The sequence below is a fragment of the Rhea pennata genome, chromosome 2 (assembly GCF_028389875.1).
Source record: "Rhea pennata isolate bPtePen1 chromosome 2, bPtePen1.pri, whole genome shotgun sequence".
Lineage (NCBI taxonomy): Eukaryota > Metazoa > Chordata > Aves > Rheiformes > Rheidae > Rhea > Rhea pennata.
This window is the reverse complement of record NC_084664.1, coordinates 21,131,969-21,157,775: the sequence shown is the minus strand read 5'-3', so window position 1 is coordinate 21,157,775 and position 25,807 is coordinate 21,131,969. Positions and strand designations below refer to the sequence as shown.

At 38.4% G+C, this 25,807-nt stretch overlaps 1 protein-coding gene across 4 annotated transcripts in view; it reads right to left on the bottom strand.

The window, feature by feature from the left end:
* NEBL (nebulette) overlaps positions 1–25,807 on the bottom strand; it is a 264,364-nt gene that overhangs the window by 45,993 nt on the left and 192,564 nt on the right. For 2 of the 4 annotated variants that reach the window (XM_062569039.1, XM_062569040.1), the window contains exons 8-18: positions 19,232–19,339; positions 17,786–17,890; positions 15,531–15,635; positions 14,317–14,424; positions 13,036–13,146; positions 9,949–10,059; positions 7,770–7,880; positions 6,978–7,091; positions 6,611–6,721; positions 5,976–6,080; positions 3,077–3,169 (exon numbers count right to left, since the gene is read on the bottom strand). The exons of the other annotated variants lie outside the window; for them this stretch is intronic. In XM_062569039.1, the coding sequence (XP_062425023.1) occupies positions 3,077–3,169; positions 5,976–6,080; positions 6,611–6,721; positions 6,978–7,091; positions 7,770–7,880; positions 9,949–10,059; positions 13,036–13,146; positions 14,317–14,424; positions 15,531–15,635; positions 17,786–17,890; positions 19,232–19,339 (1,182 nt within the window). The remainder of the gene's footprint in view (positions 1–3,076; positions 3,170–5,975; positions 6,081–6,610; positions 6,722–6,977; positions 7,092–7,769; positions 7,881–9,948; positions 10,060–13,035; positions 13,147–14,316; positions 14,425–15,530; positions 15,636–17,785; positions 17,891–19,231; positions 19,340–25,807) is intronic. 4 annotated transcript variants of the gene reach the window in all.

Here is a 25,807-nt window from a genome sequence, read left to right as displayed (position 1 = left end):
GAGTCTCATGGGTTAAGGCCCTAGAAGGAAGGGGGGTCCAGGAGAGCTGGCTAGTATTCAAACATCACTTCCTCCAAGCTCAAGGTGCATCCCTATGAGTAAGAAGTGCAGCAAAAGGGGCAGGAGACCTGCATGGGTGAGCAAGGAGCTCTTGGCCAAATTCAGACAGGAGAAGAAAATACACAGAATGTGGAAGAGGGGACAGGCTACTTGGGAGAATTACAGGAATGCAGTCAGAGTATGTACAGATGCTGCGAGGAAGGCTAAGGCCCTGTTGGAATTGAGTTTGGCCAGGGATGTCAAGGACAATAGGAAGGGCTTCAAATACATCAGCAGCAACAGGAGGACTAGGAATACTGTGGGCCTGCTGCTGAATGGGGCGGGGGCCCTGGTGACAAGGGATACAGAGAAGGCAGAATTACCAAATGCCTTCTTTGCTTCAGTCTTCACTGCTAAGGGCAGCCCTCACGAATCCTGGAGCCTGGACGCGAGGGAGAAAGTCTGGAGAAGGGAAGACCTTCCTTTGGTTGAGGAGGAAAGGATTAGAGACCTTCTGGGCAGGCAGGACATCCACAAATCCATGGGCCCGGTTGGGATGCACCCACGGGTACTGAGGGAGCTGGTGGATGTTGTTGCCAGGCTGCTCTCCATCATCTTTGAAAGGTCCTGGAGAACTGGAGAGGTGCCTGAGGACTGGAAGAAAGCCAGTGTCACTCCAGTCTTCAAAAAGGGCAAGAGGAGGACCCAGGTGACTATAGGCTGGTCAGCCTCACATCCATCCTTGGAAAGGTGATGGAACAGCTCATTCTGGATGTCATCTCCAGGCATATGGAGGAAAAGAAGGTGATCAGGAGTAGCCAGCATGCATTCAACAAGGGGAAATCCTGCTTACCTAATCTGAGAGCCTTCTCTGATGGAATGACTGGCTGGGGAGATGAGGGGAGATCAGTGGACGGTGTGTACCTTGACTTCAGCAAGGCTTTTGACACTGTCTCCCATAACATCCTCCCAGATAAGCTCAGGAAGGGTGGGTTAGACGAGTGGACAGTGAGATGGATTGAGAACTGGCTGAAAGGCAGAGCTCAGAGGGTCATCATCAGTGGCATGGAGTCCAGTTGGAGGTCTGTGGCTAGTGGTGTCCCCCACGGCTCAGTACTGGGTCCCATCCTGTTCAGCTTCTTCATCAATGACCTAGATGAGGGGACAGACGGCCTCCTCAGCAAGTTTGCTGACGATACCAGGCTGGGAGGAGTGGCTGATACACCAGAGGGCTGTGCTGCCATTCAGAGAGACCTGGACAGGCTGGAGAGTTGGGCAGAGAGGAACCTCTCGAGGTTCAACAAGGGCAAGTGCAGGGTCCTGCACCTAGGGAGAAATAATCCTAGGCACCAGCACAAGCTGGGGGCCGACCTTCTGGAGAGCAGCTCTGCAGAGAAGGACCTGGGAGTGCTCATGGATGACAAGCTGACCATGACCCACCAATGTGCCCTTGTGGCCAGGAAGGCCAATGGTCTCCTGGGCTGCATTGGGAAGAGTGTTGCCAGCAGGTCGAGGGAGCTGATCCTGCCCCTCTCCTCAGCCCTGGGGAGGCCTCATCTCGAGTACTGTGTCCAGTTCTGGGCTCCCCAGTACAAGAGAGATGTGGAGCTACTGGAGAGAGTCCAGCATAGGGCTACGAAGATGATCAGAGGGCTGGAGCACCTGCCCTATGAGGAACGGCTGCGAGAGCTGGGCCTCTTCAGCCTGGGGAAGAGAAAACTGAGGGGGGATCTTATCAATGTGTACAAGTACCTGAAGGGAGGGTGTCCAGGGGACGGGGACAAACTCTTTTCAGTTGTCCCATGTGACAGGACAAGAGGCAATGGGCAGAAAGTGAAGCACAGGAAGTTCCGCCTGAGCGTGAGGGGGAATTTCTTCCCTGTGAGAGTGACGGAGCACTGGAACAGGTTGCCCAGAGAGGCTGTGAAGTCTCCTCCTCTGGAGATCTTCAAGGCCCACCTGGATGCAACCCTGTCTAACATGCTCTAGGTGACCGTGCTGAGTGGGGAGGCTGGACTAGATGATCTCTAGAGGTCCCTTCCAACCTTACTGATTCTATGATTCTATGAAATGTAGTATTTAACACTAACTGGTAAATAAGGAAATTATAGTAGAGTAAATATCGGATGTGCCTTATCAGGATTTCAAAAAATACTTAAATAACAACTTAATATCATGTCTACATGTCAAAGCATTACAGTCAAACTTTCTTTTTAAGAAAGTATCTAATCATCAGAAACATCATGTCATGACCCAAGATTTGTTCCAAAGGACAGCACTCCAAAAAGTCCAAACAACAGAAATGCAGTGGTGCACTACTTCTTGCTGTGCAAGTGTTTCTTGTTTTAAAACCATTTGTGCATTTATTTCCAAGTTATGGTACACATATCATAGTTATCCTAAAAGCATGTTCTACCCATTGAAAACTCATTTTGATATTCTACTTCAAGTTGCCAAGTGCCAAAGATATCAGGCATTCATAGATAATCCACTGCAGAATATTATTTCAGAAGCAGTCCCATCAGATCCACATTTCAGCTTGTCATCAGCCCATGAGGAAGCACAAACCCTCTACCTTCTCACAAAGCTTGAATCAAGAAACCCATTTTTCTCTTCCTGAAGTGCAAACTTTGCCAAAGCCTATGTATTACACACAGGTTCTACAGCAACTTTAAAGATTTTCTTTTTGGTGATGTGATATTTTTATAAATTGCAAATTACAAGTGCTGTTCAGTCTGCCATGTCATGAAATACATTTTGTCTTTCCCACTCTTGAAAAAAATAAGTTTCTGCGATCAAATATTTAGTTAAAAGATTTATTTCCTATTTTTGATGACACTTGAGTATGAAACTTTACTTTGTGACTCAGAACTCCTTTAGTGTATTATCGGAGCATTATATCTAAATTCTGGTGGAATAGTATTTGAATGAGATATATGGAAGTGAGATACAAAAATGTGGAATTTTCAGTAGATAATCAAGAAAAAAATTAATGCTATTTATTTATGTAAGGATAATTAATGTTAATAACACTTACCGAACTAATATTCTGCTGATTTTTCTTTACTCTTTCAATCTCTGGAGTCTCTTTTAGAGCTGTGCCAGCACCTAGTTCTTTCTTATAAGACACCTTCATTTCCCACCCCCCCCCCAAAAAAAAACATTTATGAGATTCTCAGCAATGCAAGTATAAGTTCTCATAAAAGGGCTGGGCAATCTTCCAAGTTTCAAACTGGTCTGACTATAAATCTTGCTAAGAAAGCAAATACTTCAATTTTTTATAAATCAGATCAATCAGACCAATTATCAATAACAGTAATAACACTGTCTGTTTTCAAATGTAACCCAGATAATCTATTACCGTCCTTTAGACTGACCTCAAACATTTTTCAGTTTTTGTAATGCTAAATTTTAAGTTCAGAAATAATATTAAAATTTAGATCATAATCTATTAACATTTACAAGTGCAGCTTCATGCTTGAGTAATCTCACTGATTTCAATGTAATTACTTAAACGTGTACGTACATGCAAGATTTGATTTTTTTTAATCTTCAGATCTTAAGATACTCTGAGAAGTGAATAAAAATTATTATTTCTAATTTAACAAACTAGAAAACTGACATACTCATGACTAAACAACCAGAAGAGCCAAAGCTACAATCCAAGTCATGCAATTTTTAACTTTTGAGTTCGAGCCAAAAAGCTGAGAACTGTGTCTGAAAACAAAGCTTACTTCTGAAAAGACACACATGCTGTTTATACAATTCTCCTCTTTATTCCCATTGTTTCAATAAAGGATAAAACACAAAGCCCATCAGTAGAACGAATCATTCAAAGTTACTGAGGGAGACAGTAAATAACTGCTCCAAAAATTCCAAATGTAGCTATAGTTTAAATAATCATGAAGTTCCAGTTCAGACAGCACAACTCCTAAGGAAGTTTTATTTGAATTTCAGTAGCTGGTGCCAAAGATGGTGCCATTCCCGTAAGTATTTCCAGACTGGCAGTTTAAAAATAAGCCTGATCCTAGAGTTCATAAAATAAATCTCTACCACTTAATATTTCTGCCTTTTTTAAACCAAGATTTATTTAACTTTCATTTACCTTTTTATTTTTCTCAATAAACCTTAAACAAAACAAAGCAAAACAAAACAAAGATGATTCTTGATGCATTCCTCCTAATTCCTTAAAGTCCTTCATAACCTATGGTCACCAGGACTGCTAAATGTTCTAGAGGAGAGTAAATTTGGAATTTTACCATGTGAAAACAGAGCCAGTTTATGAGTTAGAACTCAAAAATTTCTCTGCACAAACATGTTAGTACAATGCAGAAAGATTTACACACTGGACTGAACTAAAATACACTTTTTTCTTCTACCAAGGAGGGTGCGGTAGAAAATGTTGGAGCAAGGAATTTTTCTATGAACGAGATGACTGTGCAGCAAAGATCTCATTGAAAATCATCTACCAAATGAGCTAGCAAGCTAAAAACAGCTCTGATTTTATCTGCAGAGCTAGCCACTTCTTTGTCCCCTACAGCAGGAAAAATACTTCAGACAAAAATCAAAAAAAAAAAAATCAGAAACCTATTAAGGTCATTATCTTAGTTTTTCTATATTGGGACTGCTCCCCTTTCTACCTCAAGTACTTAAAAGTAACTTTTATGACCTAACTTGTGCAGATTTGAGAGGATTATGATGGGCAGGGGCTATGTTGGCTGCCACTGGGACAGGGAGCTTCAGGGGGCACGGCAGGATGTCGGTGGCCTGAGACAAGGTGCTTAAGCACCTGCACAACAGGCAGCAAAACCGCTCTTAAAAGCAAGAGCCAACAAGAGCACAGGCAACAAAATTGGGCCACTAGGCATGTCAACGGTTCATATCAGAAGAGATGTAGCTTTCAATTGCTCTTTTCTGAAGGAAGAAAGGGAGGAGATAACAGCAGGAAGAGCTTACAGCAGTGATACCCGCCCGGGGGAGTCTCAGCCACCCCTTTTCTGCTCCCCTCTCCCTGCAGCCCTCGGTTTCCCTAGTGTGGAAGCACCCAGTAAAGCACCTCTAAGGAAAACTAAGTGCTCTTGCACTCAAAAGGAAGATGAGAACCAAAGAATACCTCTAAGCGATGGAATCGCATTCCTGTCAGATAATACTAAAATATTTAAGCAATTTATATCCTGTTCTCTCAAATCGTTGGTTTTATTTGTGCTACTGAACTTAGGCTGCCAGAAAAGCAGACACTAAGTGGATAGCCTTTGGTTCCAGAGGCTACATTTCCTCTCCATCCTCTCTTCACTGTTACACTACAAGAACAGCCAGAATTACATACAGCAGAATTAATGGGCCCCAAAGGGGAACAGAACTGAATACAACAATCACATACTGGACTATCTTAGAAATCTAAGCTCACAATTTACATTAAGAGGTAAACCGAAACTCAGATCTATCAAAAAATTAAATATATATATGTATATCCAATATAACAAAAGACCATTAGATAGATATATATATATATGTATGAAAGCTGATTTGTTCTAGTTTTATACTAAGAATCTTGATATGTTGTATGTGTGATAGGAAATAGATGATTGATATTATATGCCCAGTACCAAACCTTAGATTTTTTGTCCTTTTAAACGAAGTACTTCTTGGGGTTTGAAGAAAAAAGCAAAATTAATCTTCAATCAAAAATAATCGTAGTTTGGCAAGGTGGTGTAAGTGGTTTAGCAATGCAAAGTAACAGTGCTACACCTAGAAAAGCTGGGTATTTTTTTTCCCTGAAAGACATGAGTGATGCAGCCTTTGCCAGGAAAATTATGCAAATGGTTCAAAGGACATTTACTCATAGATTCCCTATTTCATGCTGAGCCACAGGAGAGACTATTTAAATTGAAAATCTCTAAAAACTTGCAAGTAAATGGAGAAGTGCTATTACTCACTGAACTGATGTTTTTCTGCGTACTTTTAATTCTTTCCATCTCTGGAGTGTCTGGGACAGCAGAATAGTTACAGAGCATCTTCTCTGCTTCATCTTTGTACATTTTCTGGAAAATAATTTAAGAATATGCATGTCCTATTTTCTTAGCGCTCAGAATATCCAAACTGCAATAAAAGGTGCTTATTGCTTGGTCTCAGCAGTCCTGTATCGTGTTTATTTCACCTTCTCTCTTCCATGACATCATTGTACTTGACTGTTGGACACAGGATAGTGAAAAGAAAATATGTATACAGCTACATATACACATCCATACATACATGTATATAAATACATATATGTATATATATGTAGTGTGTGTGTATATATGTAATGTATACATGTATGTAAAGTATATATGTATGTATTTCCTTCCCATTAGGTAATATAAAAACATCTGTAAGTAGATGTAAACAATTAAAGCATGCATGGCATGACAGGCCTACATATAATTAAGAATCAGGCTGTAAGATTTTTTCTACATGTAAGTTCATCTAATGCAGCTATGAAAGCCTCTACAGGGCTTGAGAAGCAATTTGAGCATGTCAAGGACTCATTGTCACGCAAAATTAAAACATTCAATCGTTGTTCTGTGCCTACCTGGCTTGCTATTTCTGAAGCCCTTTTGACGCGTTGTATCTCAGGAGTATAAGGGCCAACTTGCATCCCTTTTCCTATAATTTCAGTCTCCAGATCCTTTTTATATTCCTTCTGCAAAAAAATAAAAAGAAGCAAATTCCTAAGTATGCAACATAACTAATTCTACAGTAATTTGTATGTGCTGTCTTCAAAGCTATTCTGATAGCACCAACCACATTCCAAAAGATTTGCTGCAATATCTGTAATCTATTTTTTGTTGTTGTTGTTGTGCACATCATATTTTTAGTACAAGTATGTTCAGGAAAATTTTATGTTTCTCATTGTGTTTTACTTCAAAAGTAATCCTATAGATCAATTCTATACCCACCTGGCTTATAATTTCAGAAGCTTTCTTGGCTCGTTGTATATCAGGGGTGTCCATGCCCACCACTCCCATTCCCTTCCCTTTAATTTCATTCTCCAAGTCTTTCTTGTATTCTTTCTGTAAAGAGCAACATTGCAAATACTCAGATGTTCGACAGTAAAATCTTTATATGGATCCTACATTAATCTCTGCAGTTCTATTGAACAGTATCCACAAAACCCCAAATGACTTTTGTATCAACAGCACCAGCTTTGTGGGATCTAGGTACAAGACACCTATGCTATAGTTGCTAGGTTAAAAAGTTCTTTTAACAGACAGCTTGCCTCAAAATTTATGCAGCCTTTATAGGGATCAGTCTTTCCAACCTTGGAAGCCACAATAACTGACATACTCAGATGAGACTTTCTCACTCAGCCGTGCTTTGTGAGACTGAGGTCATAAGGCCCTTAGCCTTTATCTCTCTAACTCTGCACATCATTTGGCCCTACCCAAACAAGAAGCAGCAATTTAGATCCCAAAGCAATAGGGCCTGCAGCTACAGAAGACAGTGGCAGCTTGGTGTGGTTAGTAAGGCAAATGTGCAGCTTGCAAAAGATGACGGAAGGGTCAAAGCTCAGGGAGCTCTCATGTTTTACCCATGTAAGGATTGTGCAACACTAGACTCTAAAGAGCTCACATATTTGGTGAAACTTGTGTTATTGCTTCAGTCTAGACTTGCCACCATGTAGAATTCTTAATGAAAATAATTTATTGCTTTCTGTCAAATGGAAGCCTTGCGTCAGATGTAGTACTTACAGTGCTTGCAATTTCAGAAGCTTTCTTCACTCGTTTTATCTCAGGAGTATCTGGACCACCTCGCATGCCCTTCCCTTTAATTTCAGTCTCCAGATCTTTCTTGTATTGTTTCTGTGAACATAAAACTTTAAACTGTAGATTCACAATAACTAGAGAGTTACAGGCAGTTTTTTGCACAAGAGATTCGGTTTTAGAGTCACAATCTTGTGTTTACCAAAAATCTCAAGTTAAAGAGTCACCAGCACGAATCTTGGCAAGTTTTTGCCATGAAAAGACATAACAAATCATAAAGGCAAAACTTCAGGAGATATTCATTGAATGCGCAAAACGCTACCAATGAATGTTAAATTTGGCAGAGGGGATGGGGGAATCAGTCTGTACAGCTCGCTATAATTATCCTCTAAAGGGGCAGTTCAGCTCTGTAGAACAGTGTGCAATAAGCTGGTACTTGGTATCTGCCTAATTCAAACACATTTTACTTTTAAGAAAATATTTTATTTATGAAAAGACTACATATTAGAAATTTAATACCATACAGAATTGTTTCCAGTGAACTTGCAGAGCAGGAAGTTGTAATTTATTCTTTTAATAGGTCTTTCCTGAACCACAGCCATTAGACAAGTGGCAGCACTCATCCATGATTGCTGCTTTTTCCTCACAATATAAATTATAAATAACCAATTACAAGGAAACCATATGAATATTTCATCTTCAGCTTACCCAAGTGAAGATATATTTCTTGTTCATCAGCAAATGATATTAAAATGTAATACTGAAACATTGTACACAATCATACTTTTTATATAAAAAAATAAAAGGATTATTTTCTCAGGCACTGCTACTTCTGCTTTTACAGTACTCCTCATTCTCTGCCTGCTGAAAATGTAATTTTTGCAAAATAAATATATATAACTAAAATATTTTCTTCTTATTTTTCCTATTTGTTAACTATCTTTTTAAGTTGTACATCAATAAAAAAGAAGAAACATATCTTTCTACTGTTTACAACAGCCTAACCACTTGTAGCATAAAGCAACAACTACAACAAAAAGACTGAAATTCTTCCATCTCTGTCTCACTGTGAGGAACATGTAAGCATGACAAAACTATTCCTTACTTCCTAAGCCAAGTTTTTTGCAGAAAACATAAATTAACTTGTGAGAAGAGGTCATCTCACACATGCTTTGTGCTGAAGGTGGAACGGCAGATGCTTCCTGCTAGCTTCCTACTGCGTAGGACACCAAAAAAAAGATAGCCCTAGGAGTTACAGTTATGTATTTCTGTACTTGTTTATGGTGGGTAAGGTCAGCTCTATGCCCAGCAGCCCCGCTGGTTATTATGGCTTTATAAATACATATTGCTCTGAAAGAAGAATGGCTTCCAAAACGTGTGCACTTCCCCTCCCCTCTCCCTTCCCACACCCTCCAGCCCTGTTGCTGCTTCTCAAGCAGCCTACACGTGGCTCAGCTGAACACTCAGTCTTGCCAAGGACGCATCTGGCCACGAGTTCCTCCAAGTGGTCTTTAAGAGATGCAGTGATAGGTCAAGGAGTCTTCCATTCCCACTCCCAGCTCTTCAACAGGAGTAGGTCCTACACTGTAGTAACCTCCGTAGCACCTTAGACTGTTAATACTAGAGTTTAGTCCTAAAAATACATATATTCTGCAAGGAGCAGCCACCTATGTATTTGTGAAGGACTAACCACAAGCTCAAGAAAATCTGTTTCTTCATGTCAGCTCTATTTTTGGAAGAAAGATTTCACAAGCGAAATAGATTGTTTGGATAAAAATTCTTTTTAAGATGCCTGACAGTCACTTTCAAAAAATAAGTATGTAATTCCAAAAAGCTGAAAAGCATTTATTTGACTTTTCTTTAAAAGTCCATTAACAGTCAACTTTTTTCCATTACAGTATTAATTACACTAGTTGAACAAATGAATAAGCTGCAAAGAAGCCTAACTTTAAATACTTTACCTACTAATCGTGCTAACAATTTCAGCTGATTTTTTACTTCTCTGAAAGATTTTTTCTATATTCTTAATGCAAAATAGAAACAGTATTAGTTTTAATACATACATATAACATTGTAGATTATGTAAAAAATTTGAATATTTTCAATAGAGTATACCATAGAGAGTGAACTTGCTGTGACATAAATAACCTTGACTAGCATAACATACCTCATTTAGTATCTGAGCTGCATTTCTCACTCTAATCAAATCTGGCGTGTCTTCAAACACTGTCATTCCTTTTCCTTTTATCCCTTCTTCCAAATCTTTTCTATACTCTTTCTAAGGAGTTAAAAGAAGAAAGATTTCTCCACTTAGTATTTCGTGCAACATCTTGAAAAGAAATGCCGCTTATTAAATGTCTGAAGGGTCTCTTTGAAATTTCTATGAAATATGAATTACCTGAAATACAGATTTCAGAGTTAAAATAGAATTGGAAATTATCAAATCAAAAGGTACAATGTTCCAAAAGTGAAAATGTTTTAATGTAGCTATGTATTTCCTATTATGCTCTTAAAAAATACTCCATTTCTGTATAGTGCTACCACATTGTTTAGGGGGCCTCAGCTGCATATCTGCAGAAATTTTAATTGCAATAGTGTTTGCTTTTACAAGACCAATGTCTGCTGTGCTGCAGTTTTTAGCTCTGTTTCACTAATGGCTTCACAATCAGGATGTCTGCTCTAAACTCTGAATTAGGACATGTTAAAATGACTGGTTGCTAAATTATGATTTAGAAGCAATAATCCTACTATTTCCCTTATGTTCTCCTCAGACACTGCACTAAGATCCATCACTTAGCAAATGCAACCTGCAGAATAACAAGTGTTCAGTACAAAATTATAAGGCCAGTAGAATCTGCCTGTAGACGTTCAGTTCGTCTTCCTCTTCTCCATTCCTAGAGAGGTGATGTAACCCAACTGAGGTGAAAGATCTTTAAGGTTTGTAAGGATTTTTAATTACTCTTCCTATCTCCAGGTTTGAGATCAAATTTCTTTGCTTAAAAAAAAAAATGAGATGTACACAATTTTGAAAAAAAAATCAGAAGGATTTATACAGCCATGAATTAAAGCTGTTAATCACGTATTAAATTTCATAAGAAATAGGGAAAAACCTTTACTTCCTTATGGGTTTTCTACTTAGGCAAAATAAAATCAGGAATACTTGAAAAAGCTTCTCTCTTTACCATCATAAGCATTTTCTACAATAAGCAGGAAACTTCTGTTAATTAGAGAAAAATTAGTCAGTTCTCTCTTCTGCAGGAGTTGTAATTGTGATTACAGAGAAAATGGTTCTTACTGTTACAAAATGTGAAATATGAGTAGAATTCTCTGTAGTGGGAAAGCAACAGAAGAAGGTGGAACACAGCTGACATTTTAAAAAAAGTAACTGTTAAAAATCATTTATTTTTTTAATAACTCCAGATTTTCCTTCTTGTCTAACAGAGTAGTTATTTAAAGCTTATGACAGATCTTCATACAAAAAATACTGAGCTACCTCCACGACTGTGAAGCAATAAATTCTTTTCCTGAATCTTGAAAAATAATAATTAATTTGACCTACATAATCTTTCATTTTGGAATCTGTTCCTTGAATATAGATCTAAAATTCATTATCATTTCCATTTTATCATATTCTGCTTTGACTTCCAGATATCAGCTGCTCCCTAAGTAACGAGACATAAAACTTAAGGAGGTAAAAATTAGGAAACAGCTTCATCCATGTAGCACTACACAGTGAAGCTCACTCAAAGTTTTCAAAGATATAAATTTACAGCACACTTGCAACTACACATTAACCACTTCCATGGACATTCAGTATGCAGCAAGATTAACTCAATGAAATGCAAGCATTTGCATTTTTCCCCAGCCAACACGCATAAATGAGACATATGGGAGAGTTTTGTATGCACAGAACAGTACTGCACAGACTAGACCTAGCTTGAGACTTGTCTACCTGTCAGCCAAGATTCTCAGAATTTATTAAAGATGAATAATAATAAAAATATATTTGAAAAGAAATTTTTTTTCTTCCTTATGAAATCTAGCATAAACTTGGATAAGTTATTTCAAGAACAAGGAAAGGAACTTCCAAAGTCAGGGGATTTTAATCCTAACATCCTCAATTCCATCTGTTTGGGCTGCAGTAAAACCATCAATTCTTAACACCGTAAATATAAGCAAGGTACTGTTGGATCCCAAATTTAAAGGGAGGATATCTGGCAGCTCTGACATTTTAATTTTCAACTACGAATTTTCTGATATATCTGCTCCTAAATTCAGTCAAATAACAAGCTTTATGTATAGAAGCAACCGATACTCCAAACCCAACATGAAAACAGCTGTGAATAATAACATAAAAAGTAAAAGACTAAAGACAAAGATTCTGAGTCACAGACAAAATGTTCTGGCATTCACATATATTATAACTCATTATTTCAATGAGTGAGAAGAAGCTTCCTGTCATTTTCAGTAATGATTTAATTTATAATACGTTCAACCTAAGAACATTGGACAAATAATAAAGAAACAGTTGGCACACAGAAAATCAGCAACTTCTAACAAAATATGCTTAAAGCAAACCATGCAATTTACTGGTCAGAGCTATATAATGAAATTTTTGGTTTCCCTATTTTCATTCATAACATGTGTGATAGATAATTATTTCAATTAAAATAGTTAATAAAAAGTGACCTACACAAAGCTCGTGGCATCCATGTAACTACAACAGATCATCCAAAACATGAAATAATTACCCAAAAGGAAAAGCTGCCATCTGGATACAAACAAAAAAATTCTCCTTTTTACCCTTTCATTTATCTGGAAAGCAAATTCCTGGCCCTCTCCAAAACCTTATCAAACAGATGTCCTTTGCAGCATGCCTGGAAGGTCACCAAATTTGGGCTATTCAAGCCCAGGGGAGGAACAAATTCCAAAACTGAGGCCCTCACAAAGAATGTCAGGCCAACAATCCATTTTCATTACAGAATCATCTGATTTGTTCAGTCAACTCTGTTTTTCTGGTTCATGTGTGCTGAACTTTTATCATTTCCTTATTTTTATAAAGGAATCTTCAGAAAATATTGAGTCTTGCTATAGGACTACTCAGAATATAAAATGACACATTGCAATTTTTATTCCTGAAGTCACTTTTTATTTAGCTACAATGTTAACTATAAATTGTTGAGCACTCAGTAGTGATGCTGCTTATTGCTCATTTACATTCTAATAAAAGCAAAAATAAATAAAAATCCTCTACCTCTTTCAGAAGGTTAGTGACTTGTTTTATATGCAAGAACTCTGGGGTTTTGTCTAAATCCATTGAGGGCCTTCCCTTGAGGCTTTCTTCAAAATCTTTGCGGTACATTTTCTATTGAAGCAAAACAAGAATAAGTGGCATATGCATGTGCATTTCCAAGCATATTTCAGGGAAAAAAAAAACACTGTAAGCAGACATAGAAATGAGCCATGCGATAGACTAATTATCACATTAGTTACTGCTATCATTTCATTACCTAGATTCTTTATGAGAAATAGTTCAGATAAACACTCTATATACATACACAAAAATACATACGATGTTTCTAAAGAGAATGTTTAAGAAGCAGATAGCACATATAGTAATGTTTTTTAAACATACAAAAGTATGCTACCAAGAGGATGTAATCATCTGTTTTCCATGATGGATAGGAAAAGTAATGGACTCAAACTGCAGCAAGAGAGACGCAGGGAAAAACCCTCTCATAGAATCGTCAGTGAAGCACAGGACTGGACTGTCTGGGAGCTCGTGAAACCTCCACCTTGGAAGTTTTTGAGTTAGAAAAATAGGGCCAGGATGGGTTTAGGATAGCTGGTGCTGTCTGGGGGCTAGGGAGCAGTTCTTCTCCACTGCTGAGTTCACCCAGCTGATAAGGCAAGAGCATATTTCAGTTAAGGCTGGACTGGGCTTCACACTTCCACTCCCTCCCACCCAAGAACCCTCCCTCTCTGAAGAAGGATTTAAAGGCTAAAGGATCTGGTCCTTCTCCCTTAGTAACTGCTCCCCTTCTGCAAAACCTTCCACTGTGCTCTCCCCAGCAGTAAGCAGGCAGGGAAGAAGAGCTCAGAAAAGAGCAACCTATAGGGGTTCCCCTATATCACACCATTAACCTGCAGAGAGCCATCCTGCATTACCTCACCTATGATCTCCCCTAGCTTTTCAGTCCAGTATCATCTCTGTCACTTCAAGAGAGGAGGGGGAAAGAGTCCCTGGAAAAAAGTTAGTAATCTCTGATCGAGATGACCTTTAGAGCTTCTTCCCAATTCTCATTTAAGTGATGCTATATACCATCAGTCTCTGACAAGTGTTAGTACCAATAGCCATTAGAGAAAAAATTGATTTGATAGAAGAACTGAGCTATAGAAAGGAGAACTACTCAGTGCTAATTCTTTCCTATCTCCAATTTATAAAACCTTTAAAATCTCTCTCAATCATTTTCTTAAGACTGTTAACCTCTATAGTGATGTAAATTTTGCTAGTCCAAGCATACATTTTACTAACCTCACTTTGCATCTTTTGAACTTCCTTTGAAACTTGGTACATTGGTGTATCCACAAACTCTAGCATTGATCTGCCTTTAGATTTTTCATAATTCTCTTTGTACTTGACCTAGGAAAATTAAAAAAATATATACTGTTAACAGCTGAGAGTATGTGAGATCTGATTGCTTGCTATGGCTTTAAAAAAATTCTGTCTTAGCCAAACTTCTTAGAGGTTTTGACTTGGAAAATTCCTCTCAAATTTATCCTGTGGGAGGAACAGGGGAGCTAGACCAGGAAAATTCTTCCAGAGTCATTTATTCCTTTGCTTCAATGTGGCAGACCTAAAACGATAGAACTTTGAAGACAGCAGGAGTGAGGAACATCAGCTACAACCCTAAACTAATTGCACAATTTTTGCTGAATCACCTATGTCTGAACAGTTATCAGCTTTTCAATAAAACCACCCAAAACACTTCCATTAAGCAATATATTGACTGTGTTAATGTATTAACACAATACATTGTTGTTGTATCAACAACAATAACAGTAATAATCTGTTTTACAGCCAGATCCCATAGGTCTGTTTTTCAGGCTCCATAGCACCATTCTAAAACACACTCTTGTTTGTACTTGTGGGAGGAGAAAGGAAAGGAAAACGACTGACTCAGTTGCATCTGGACTTACTTTTGGCTCACAGCTACCTGCAAATATGACCCTGAAACTAGCAGCAAAATCACACTGAAGGACAGATTTAAGACATAACATACATCTTTATGCCAACCCACAAAGCAAATACACTTTGCTTGAAAGCCTGCAGAAGCCTTTAAACTCATTCATTCATGCCAGTTTGATTAGGACACTACGTGGCCATGGGTAAACATTATTTATCCTCAGAGAGTGATATGGTGGAATATTCTACACAAACTATAAAAGAAAACAAATAGCTACAAATCAAAACATGACATTCAGAGTGAGTGATGTCATTTTAATTTATTTGTCTCTTCAAAAACACTGACGCCTGAATTTGAGAAACGTGTTAAGAATCTCGTTTATTGTCAGGCTTCTCCACTAGGTTCTGATCCTGCAAAAACACTTCTCTCTCCTCATGGGGTGCTTCTGATTGAGTATGCGTTGTACATCACGGTAATTTATCACGCAGTTTTGTGCCTGATTTAATCACTGCAAGAATGCTGCATTTTTCTCTTTGCAAGACTTATTTATGATTGTGTATACCTGACTTTGAAGCACTGCATTTTCTTTGTGATGAATTTGTTCAGCTGTATCCAGGGTGAAATGATAGAAGCCCTTGTTTTGCTTAAATGATTTCTTATATTCATACTGAAACAAAAAATATCCAAGAATGTTTTTACAAACAAAATTCAAAAGATTTGCAATTTAAATACCATTTAAAATAACCACAGGAGAAAAACCATAAAATAAAATATGTCTTAGTTCCACACTTCAGGAGTTCTAATGATAAATTTGAATTTAAAATACCTCAATTTTATGAAAAAAAAGTATAATGTGATGAAATGAAAAAAGCATATGGTAAAAATAACATCATAAATTTCAAAAGAAAACTTGTCCTCCTTATGCAAAATTCAGATATTTATTTTGCAAAAAAAAATAATTGTTGTTTTTTACATTCGAAGTACATAGGAACACGTGTGATGGTCTCTGTTTGCCTCCTAGTGGAAGTAATTATAAATGTCACACAGCAAAGGAGCTTCTGCAGTTGTAATAAACAAAAATTACCTCCATCTACAGATACTGACTTCATATTTTTGCTCCATTCCGCAATAAATGGAATTAAAATTTTAATAAAATCTGTAAAAATGAAATGAGGGAAATTGCACAGTTTTTTACTGCACTAAACTGCAGCATCAGATCTGGTCTCTAAAGTTTTATTTATTCACACTGTTTCATAAAATCAAACACATCTAATTTCTATTTTTTAGGCTGAAATCCATCAGAATCTCAACAGCGCCTGCCACAGCAACAGATTTAAAAGATGCAAAGAGATGCAAATTAAAGATGACATGGGAGGGGTCAAATCTGAAAAAATTGGAAAATAGGATGGATTTCTATAGTAGACAAATGGCTATCAGAGACCTCAGGGATCCAAAAAGCATTCTTCTTCCTGGTCACAGCAAAAAAAACACCCACTAGTATCTCGACAACACACAATTCAGAGACTTACTGCTTAGGGCATCCTCAGAAGAGGACACAGACAGTATGAATAAACCCTTCTCAGACAACAGAAAGAAAGAAACTGTGCTGAGCAAAGACAAGCCTTTACTGCCAGAAGTGGGCAGTCTTAAGGGAGTAGTCCTGTTTCCGTCCCATCAGAGATAAGATGACAAATTGATGAAGTCCCTTCTGAGGACAATCATTTAATCAGCAAAAAGAATGCTAATCTTGTGTTATTGAAGGAAACTAGAATCAGGCCAGATGAACTACAAATGAAGAATTTAGGAAGCGAAAGCTCTAAACTCCGCTGTCATCTGGATAAAAAGGGATAGTCAGCGTCAGCCTCACACGTGGGAGTGAGACAGATAAACAACAGGCTTCAATTCACCAAAGAGTAACACAAAAACCAAATGCAGACTGGAAGGCTGGGTTATTATGCTTATTTCAGACACAAGCTTCCATAAGTGGCACTGGCTCAGAATAAGCTACAGACCACTCATGCTACGCGCGAAGCTCTCGACTCCCACCAGCAGCGACCAGTCTTCCCTCCCGTCACCACCCACTCACACGTTCCCACAGCAGTGCTGCTGCCTTGCTTTGGTTACAGGAGTCAAAAACCCAAATGCAGCTGGTAAATGCAGCTGACCGACCTACTAACACTGCGCCTGCAGCACAGGTGCTCCCCGAGTAGGAGAGAAGCTTGAGTGCTGCATGCAAGCCAGGGGGTTCCCACATCTTCCTCCAGCGCTCACGTCGTAATCTACTGCCTCGTACCCCTGGAGGCACAGCTCCTGCTATGTGACAGGAAGGGGGTTGTGTCTATCACCTGATCCAGTGTAGGAAGGGTGAGATTTGGGGTAGGGGGAAGACCTGGACAGAGCAGGTCTGAGAAAAACACTTAAAAGGCTGTTTATGCAACGGCTCCAAACATAAAACAGGCATAATGGTCACTTCTGGAAAGTGCTTTGAGACCTGCAGATGAAAGGCAATATAAAAGACCTTAGGCAAGACAAGATTTGCAGGGGAAGAAGTATCTTAGATCAACTAAAGAAAAAAAAGAAACAGGCAAGTTTTCAGGCATATAAGAACTGCTCATGTACCAGAAAGCTGCATCATTCCTCCCTGTTACATTAGTCATTCCAATGAAAGAATTCTCTCTCTCTAAAAGCCCTTTTTTCACTGAGACCAGGAAGCAAGTACCAAAAATTCTTGTCTTCTACAGTAACTATCTACCCTGCATTTCTTACTATAAACATTTTTCAGACTAGCCGAAGATAATCATTATAAGGGCAACTTACATCACTATGCATTTTGCTGATATTTAACGCATGGTTTAAGTAAAGCAGGTTTGGTAGATCAGAGGCTGGATCATGTAGGCTTTCCAAATCTTTCTTGTAATTCACCTGGAATGATAACTCAGGTTATGTAAAACAAAGATTAACAAAATAACTCACAGTTTCTTATTACTATGCATGCTTCCAGAAACATAAAACATGAAGCGCCTGTCTGAATAATCTGTATCTGCCAGTAGATGGTGCTCATTTACCATGATTTTGGGGTGGGGGGGAAGCTACAGGATTCTTAAGCAATTATTTGGTAACCAAACCCTTCCTCAAAAAGGATACTTACAACAACAATAAAAATCATACTTTGTATGACTTTTCAGATTAGAAAATAACTATGTACATAACATTATTTCTATTCTTTTTTGTTTTGGCCATCACCCTGCAGTAGGACTTTCCATACTTTTGACAGCTGGAGGCCTATCTTTACCAGAAGAACACTGTCCAGCTCCCCTGCCACATGTGAAATGCTTACTTATCCTGGATGATAAAACTTTCAAACCAATACATTTAGTCACCTTGAGACTTGTATCATGCTCTTCACCGATTCAGGCAGATTTCAAATCAATATACTCAATTTAATGTATTTTTAATAAAATAATACCTATTTTCACCTTATATTTCAAACCAAAGAAGGGTTTTAAAAAAAATCCTAGATTTTCAGATTTGGGAACCAATTCGTTTTGTTGGACCCTTCCTGTTCCCTCTGGGTGGTGCCCCCACACTTCGGAACCGGAGGCCTACAGAACAAGGGGCCATCTCTAGGCTATCTGGAATCACTGTTTCAAAGAAGAGCTCACACTTTTAGTATTAGACATACCGTTAGAAATATCATCCTAACAGATATAATCACACAGTATAGAAGTTTTCTCCAATCTGCCTCCAGCAGCAGAAACCCAGGCTGAACCGGGTAACTGCAGTACTTTGTAACATCGTACTGAAGATGACCTGGCAGAATGAAGCCTAGAAGACAGACATACAAATCTGAGCTGCTCACCCTAACCTCCTTCCACAATCAAAGGAGAGAAGCAGGCACTTTGCTCACCTGAAGACAGGCAAGAAGATAGGTCAGATGAATTACCCTCTAGATCTGTTTATCTCTTCTCCCAACACAAAGGGAATGGGTACAAGATGACTAGCTCAGAGTGAGGGGCTATACCTTTTGCCACAAAGTTAAGTGAGATGAATCTCATCTAGAAAGCTTATGAGAAACCTTGGAGAAGACCTTTATCAGATGCAGCGAAAGAAGTGGATAACCTACCATATCTGCTATACAGACACAGTATATTACAGAGACTGCAGCTCTCAGTAACTCATAAGATGTAAGTTTTTCTGCTTGAGAAGAAATGTTAGGTTTTTCAGGAGGTAAATACATGTAAAACACAAAGCAAATTCACTTACATCGCTTGCCAAGGTGGATGCAATCTGTGCTTGCTTGAAAGAAGCACTGTCAAGAGGATTGTACAGGTGGTTCTTCATCTCCTTATTGAACTGCTCTTTGTATTTCACCTTCCACCAGAACAAACATATTTGATATTAACATGTAGCACTAGAATGAGCACAGAGAATTCAGACTGCAAAGGAGTTTATTAAAAGCAATTATTTTATCTATAAATCCTTGAACACTGATGTTTGAAGAAGCTCAGTTTAGCCACACCTGTGACTGTCTTGAGCTGATTCCAAAGTAGTTTTCATATAACTGAATTTTACTGAAATAAAAAAATATTTTTAAGATTGTCACATGCAATTATTGGTGCTGAAGGATTTATAAAAGGAAATAGAAACAAAACCATATGACTCATCTGAGTAATTGTAATAAACCAGAACTTAATTGTTTGACTAGCAATAACAATCTCATCACTGAGAATCATTCAATTTGTAATTAATGTCAAAATGTGTTTTTAACAAAAAAAAAAAAAAAAGAAAAAAAAAGAAAAAATGGTAAAACTTGTAAAACATATCATTTGTTGCAAATTTTTTCAGTCAGAACTGAACTTCTGAATCCACTGGTTTCTCACTACTAAGTCACTGTTTTACCTGCGGGGTGCAAGGTTGTCACCAGAGCTGCGGCTCTAATGGTGCCACAAACTTCCCATGAAAACTCCTATTGGGGGACAATGCCCACCTCACTACAGCATTGGAAAGCATAATTAAATATCTGCCTGCTATCACTCTCATTGTATTTTATTTTTGTTTTTTAAAAAAAGGCAGGGAAGGTAAGACATGCAAGGGTAGCTAAGCAATATTTAAATATTCATATAATGGCCTTAGAAGCAGATAAACCACAAAAATTCCATAAAACATGCTCAAGAACCAAATTCAGAATCTGAAAAGATGAAACTTAGAAAATAGTAAATCTCCCTCCTTCACCTCCTTCTTCTGTGCACGATCATCAAACATCTGGTGACTTTGCACACGTCTTGCTGCTTTCCAACAGCTGGGCATAATGGAGGAGAATAAAGTTGAGTCTGAATTATGCTGCTTTCATGAATGTTAGTCAGACACCTGATATCTGAGCCTATGCAACATCCATTATGATTTGCCACGCTCTGCACTAAATAAATATGCATTTTTTTTTCCTTATTCCTTTTTTCTCTATTCCCACATGCATGCCTGATAAAGTGGTTAGACCACCTCAAACAATCTCCTTTAAATATTTTTTTTTCTCAACTTTAGTTGTGGAAAGATTTTTCTTTTTACTTTTTAGTTTCTCCTTGCTACAAAAGATTCTCAACATGGTTTAACTTACAAAATCTGATTATGTTTAGCCACAATGCCCAACATTGCATTAATCAAGATAATAAGAAATCAAAACTAAGCCACCCAAAGAGAAGCTAACCCTATATGTTCAAGAGCAACATTATGATTCCAGCACTTACATTCTAAAACATTGTAACTTTGAAAGAGAAACTTCCACAAGAACATGATGAACTTCATAATCTTTCAGATTAACTCTAGAAAATAGTATCTACTGCCTTCTGGTAGATTCATCTGGTTCATATTGTCTGATATTTGCCTTGGCTTTGGATCAGTTGCAAAAGCATCTATCTGAATACAAAGATGCTGCCTTTGTCAAAGGCAAATCCACATTCCGTATGAACAGCAAAGGAATATATTAGAGGGCTTTTGTCTCCTAAAAGGTGTGTCCAGAACTTGTCTTCTAATAAAAATAAGGCAGTGCTGGAATACTTGATTCAGAAAGCCTCCAAATAGAGGGATTAAATCAGCATGGTGAGCCAAATTGTCTTTTTACTCTGTGGGCATCAGAACATATCACAAGGACATTGCACACCAGCTTAAATAGCCAATGACTTAAGGCTGTCTTCTGTCTGGTCAACAAACGGCCTCAAACTGTGCATGTGGTCTAAATGCACAATGTGGTCCTTGATATTCTTGTTAAGTGTGAAAACATCAGTGCCAAAGGGACCTCTCTTCACAACTGGCTTGTCATCTTCCAGCTGCAGCTACTTCATGCCATTTTTTTTTCCAAAGAGTTTTTTTTTTTACCAATATATTTCAATCTAGAGACTTTAGTAATAAATCCTTGTTAGTGTCACTTCAGATCACATCACTGCCATAGAAGGGAAGAGTGGGAGCCAGTGAATCCAGGCCTCAAGGGACTGCGTATCCTGATGCTGAAGCGCAGAAGAGTCCCAAATTTAAGGAGACTACCCACTGGTTCCACTGTGAAGGTTTCTGTGTCAGTGAGGGACATCTCACCGCCTCCAGGCCCTGCTGCCTTGTCTGCCTGCACCGCTTATTACCTCTGCTCTCCGCGCCGACACCACCGCACATGTCATTCTGGGGCAAAACGGAGGCAGCACAATAATATCAGATGACCCTGGTGGTATCTCAAGAGCACTCGCAGCAGTAATTTAACTCTGACTTGTCATAGGGGATTCATCTCATTGAAAGCTACACATACATTCACTTTCTCTTCTATCTCTTTTCTCCTATTTCCTTCTCCCTTCTGAAAGAAAGCGCGGGGTGGCAGAGGCCTGGGAGAATGACAGAAGAGCCAGCAAATGAGTGAGTCGCAGAGAAGGAACTCGCACGGGGTTTTAGCTCTCTTTTAAACAGAGAAAAGTTATGAATGTTTCTGAACGGACAAATACGCCTGAGAAAAGGGTTCTAACTAAAAAATGAACAAGAAAAATACTTCAGTGATGATTTTTAAAACACCTGAAGGGGGGATCTTAGCAACATTGTAACCTGGTGGAACAGCAAACAAAAATGTAGGAGTGGAAATGACAATTGTTAGCAGAAGCCTATCTACAAATTTGGTCGTTAACCAAAAGCTGAACTTTAATGATGGCTTAAAATGATGGCTACCTATTTACTTTCTTAATTAAAAGTCTTATATCTGTTTGGTGTGGGGTTTGGGTTTTTTTTTGTTTTGTTTTTGTTTTGTTTTTTGTTTTTGTTTTTTTAGAGGTGGAGGGTTAATTTAAAAGAAATGAGTGGAAGCTACTCTCTAACCTGCTACTGAAGAATAAGCAGCCTTTGCAGGCTTTTAACACAACAACATCCCTAGAAAACCAAACCGGTATTAAATAAAGCCTGGCTAAACAAACTTCTCATTGGCCTTGCACAAAACCTTTAAAAGTCGGAATTGCAGCTGGACAGAACAGTGTCTTTTGAAGCTTTGCAGCAACATTCCTAAATCAAATCTGCAGTTCAAAGCTGTTCACACAGGGAGTGTTCGGTTTCAGAAGCGGATGACATCACCCACTGTTCAGATTTACAAAGAAGCTACAAAAACCGAATCGTTCAACCAGCGGCATCCCAGGATGAAGAGGACACTTGCAGCTAAAGCATTTCCTCATGACCATATGAAAAAACACATTAAAAAAATGTAAAACCTGTGAGAGAGCTTAGATTTTGAAGGAAACATAACATAAACACAAAGCTAAATGAAAAGACTGGTTCCTAAAAGCACTGGCAGAGTTTAAAGCAAAGAAAGAGAAAATCCTAGGCTCTTTTTGTTGTTATTGATAATCTCACAGAAGGTATATTTTTATCAAAGATTTTACTTCTAACGGTTTATTCATGAAACAACAAGCACCATGTTGATCTAGCATAAAACAGGAAATCCAAAATTATTTACCATAAAGCCAATTTTTAAACACTATGAGAAAAGTACCTAATAGCAGCAACTTTTGAGAAAGCTAATAAAATGAAACAGAAGACATAAACAAGACTCTTTGATAGAGAGAACAAAAAATATTCCATATTATGCAATTTATATTCAGTAAAATGACTTGAAATCTTTTTTTCACAAGGGCTAATACTGTTTCTGTTTTATTTGGTTTTAAATCAACAGAAAGGGTTATTTATCCACTTGTGCTGTGGATAAATACAGTAGCCCTGGGAGCTAGTGTATTTTTACTATTAAAAAAGAAAAGAGAGAGAGACAGAGACAGAGAGATTTGGTACACTGATTTGGTACAGCCTTGAGTGCCAGTCAAACATTAACACTATTTTCTTCACTTTGTTTGCCTTCCTGCTTGCTTTGATTGCTTTCTCCCTTCGTTACACCCACACTGCCTGACCTCTTCTTGCTCCTGTTCTCTATACTCCCTAAATTAACTACCCATATGCACCACATTAAAACATGTTATCATTTTCTCTTCCCATTACATTCATCAAAGTTGTCAACTTTGCAGATTTACTGAGGGTCAAATAGCTAATATTTCTCTGCATGTTAGAGCTTATAGATTCATGTTATTAATGGAGATCATCGACTTTCAGCACAGAAAGTTTCTAATGCTCCCCTTTGCTGAGAACACATATATAAATGTAAACCCTAAAAGCCAGGAAGTCTGCAGACAATAAAGAGATCTCTAACTTTACTATTTTTTTAAATCTTGTAATTGTTACAAGCCTTCTTCGTGATCTTTGCATGAAGATGATGGACACTAGTGACCCACACTGAGGGCCCTTCCTCATCCACAGCACAGGTGCATTCCTCACCCTGCTCCCCCACCCACCTCTTTGGATACAGGATCATCTTCATTTTTCTGCACTTGTACAGTATGCTTTTGATTTATCATCAGTGTGCCTAAGTGTTATAATGATTCAAATAATATACAAAAACATCAGACAGCTCACGGCCACTGGCTTTCCTTCAGAGGAGATGGGGAATGGTTGAACACTCCGCATTGCACCTGCAAACAGCCTGGTACTTATCACCTCCATGCAGCTGCATGCAGTAGAGTGTCAGGCTGAAGCACTGCCTCCCTTTTTAAACGTACACAGCCCATCACAGACATTGCCACCAGCCGCATCAATGTAGACAGACTGCTGGGAGGACAAGAGGAGGAAGGATCACAAAACTCAGATCCAGGCCCAGTGGCTGCATAGCTTGAACCAAGCAAGATTAATAGGAATCTGATTTACAAATAAACTATACATAAACTACAATTCATCAACTGCTCTTCTCTTCCTGCCATAGCTTCTGCATTATTTGGACTCCAATTAAATGCTAATGAAGTTTAAATTGCACACCACGTGTTCTCATCTGCAGATCAAACTCAACTGGAACTGCTGTCACCCCAGTCCCTGGCAGCAAAGAGACTCTATTATAAAGCTACCAGTTTTGCAGATGCAGCACGCATTATCCAAGAGCAAAAGCACATCTAATAAAAACGAGATAAAAAGTGGATTGCTGAAGCTTATGGTGCAGCTGGCACAGCACCAAACTGCAGGACCCCATGATCCTGCTGTTATTTTTTGTTCGTTGTGATTGTTAACCACACCAAAACATCAGTGGTACCAGCTCAGCAAGACAGAGAGAGTTGTAGGAAAGGGATCTGTCTTGGGTCTGTTTGTGACTGCAGGCAGCTGCAATCTGCATTCTGCAACAGGCTGCAAGGAAATGAGTGTGTAGATGGCCAGTAGGTAGAAATACAGCATGTCATGCACTAAGTTTAGATACAAACAAAAGGCCTTCTAAAAAACACTGGAAGTGTTTGCTAAATGACAGACATTTTATAACTGATACCCAGATCTGAACAGCATAGTACTGGCTCTTCCAAGAGAGCACAGGTTGACTTCCAAGCATGAATGATGAAAAATACAGAAGACCAAGAATCTGTTAAACAGGCTTGCCCATCAGCAGAGGTACAAGCACATAATCCATTACAAAATAGGAAAAAGAAATCTACTTGGAAAACAATCTAATTTTGACTCTGAAATTCTCATTGACAGAGCAACTAAAAATGGGGGCGGTCTTTTTCTCTTTGTGTAGTATTAATATTTCAAAATTAACCATGTTCCAATGTGCGAGAGGAAATTACTTATGTAGCAGATACTTTAAGTGCAATGTTTGATGACAGAAAAAGGAGGTCAGCCTCTTAAAAACAGACATTGCACAGTTTTGCAGATTAGTCTCTGACATGCTGTTCTCATTTGATTTCAGTTACAGTGAAAACCTTTAGTATCTAGCTCGCAAAGAGTTGTTGCACAACACTGATTTACAGACTGTTCTAGTCTATACATTATTCTGCTCAGGTGTTCTTTCTAGTTCTGGGAAGACCAACACAGCCTTCCCCAATCAAAGGGGAGTTATTCCCTTCCTACAGAAGGGTAGAATTTGTTTCTGGGTTTAGAAAAACTCTAAGCACAGTTTGACAGGATTACTAGCAAGGGTTATGCAAGGAGCTATTAAAGAACTATTCCCCCTCAAAAAAAAAGAAAAGAAAAAAACAGGTCAGCAATCAAAAATCTCTTCTTTTGATATGAGGCTGATCTGTAACAGTAGAATTGTCATAAAAGGAAAACAGGGAATATTGGTTCCTCATATTTTTGGTTGTGGACTAATGTAATTCTTCCATTCTTCTTCCTCTTTTTGAGGTTAATATATAACAGAAAGTAGTACATAAAAGGTTCAGTTGCAAAGGGAGGGAGGGAGGGCGGTTTACATGTCAGGCCAAATTCAGATCCCATTACTCACATTAGCAAGCAGCTACACAAAAG